At 44.4% G+C, this 1,312-nt stretch overlaps 1 protein-coding gene across 1 annotated transcript in view; it reads left to right on the top strand.

Moving 5' to 3' along the window:
* Positions 1–999: 999 nt before the first annotated feature.
* LOC102502188 (small nuclear ribonucleoprotein-associated proteins B and B') overlaps positions 1,000–1,312 on the top strand; it is an 849-nt gene continuing 536 nt past the window's right edge. The window contains exon 1 of the mRNA XM_027770132.1: positions 1,000–1,312. This exon is cut by the window's right edge and continues 536 nt beyond it. Within this exon, the coding sequence (XP_027625933.1) occupies positions 1,031–1,312 (282 nt within the window). The 5' untranslated portion in view covers positions 1,000–1,030.

The raw sequence follows: 1,312 nt of genomic DNA on the forward strand, positions 1-1,312 counted from the left end.
AGGACTCAAACCACAGTTGGCCATGTGGGAGTTTAGCACCTTAACCACCACTCCACCTGAGAGCCCCTAAAAGTTTATCTTTAAAGATAACTTCCCTGATGGAAGCTACGCTCAGCCATGGGAATGAAGAAAAGGGGTCTTTGGAAGACAACCCAGGCCTGAAGACTCATTCCAGGAACTCCACAAAGACTCACTGCTTTTGTTTCCATTTTTATAAACCACAGGAAATTGAATTAATTTTTGTAATCCTCAAACATTAATGCCATCCAAGTAGCAATAGTGTGTACTGACAGACTAGAATATTTTAGGCCATGTCTATCTGCACAGTACACAGCGAACATAAGATAAGAAAACTCTTTACACCAGATGGCTGAATAGGCCCAGAATTACACAAAATATGAGATTGGTTTCAGAGATTCACATCTAAGACCAATTCCCTGGTCTTACAAAGTCAGTCAGGCAAAATGGACGGTTGGGGAATGTAGACTCTCATTAAAGATAAACCAAGACAACCGCCAAGAGGCACAGGCCCAGAAAGAATTAAACATGATCTTACGTTTAATCCCAGAGGCTTTCCAATACCTGGGCTTACACAACACAGCCCAGTTTACTCTCAAATGCACAACCACATCCAGAGAGGGAAAGCATGAATCCTTCTGGGGCTATCATTAGTCACAATAGAGTGATGGGTTGAAACTTCACCTTTCTCCAGCATCCTAAAGAGCACAGTTGGTGTTTGTTCACATTCTCAGTGAAGTCCTGCGGAAGCATGTCCAGACATGAGTGCAGCAGGGGAGGAAAAGTCTGCTTCCTCTTTCCTTCTAATGGGTTCCATGTCTGGTTTATAAATTCAATTGACATGAGCTAGGTTAACATGAGAAAAACCATTTTAATTACAGAGGCTCATGAGGAAATACCACAATAATATGGACTCAAGGAAGTAGCCAGGTGATTAAGAGTTATATATCAGGTCCTCAGAAAAGTCATGATGTGGAATCGGGCGGGAATCAGAGCCATCAGAACCGCCACCATGACTGTGGGCAAGAGCAGCAAGATGCTGCAGCACATCGACTACAGGATGAGGTGCATCCTGCAAGACAGCCGCATCTTCATCGGCACCTTCAAGGCTTTCGACAAGCATATGAATTTGATCCTCTGTGACTGTGACGAGTTTAGGAAGATCAAGCCAAAGAACTCCAAACAAGCAGAAAGAGAAGAGAAGCGAGTCCTTGGCCTGGTGCTTCTGCGAGGAGAGAATCTGGTCTCCATGACAGTAGAGGGACCTCCTCCCAAAGATACTGGCATTGCTCGC

Source organism: Tupaia chinensis, unplaced genomic scaffold, assembly GCF_000334495.1.
Source record: "Tupaia chinensis unplaced genomic scaffold, TupChi_1.0 Scaffold000113_1, whole genome shotgun sequence".
Lineage (NCBI taxonomy): Eukaryota > Metazoa > Chordata > Mammalia > Scandentia > Tupaiidae > Tupaia > Tupaia belangeri.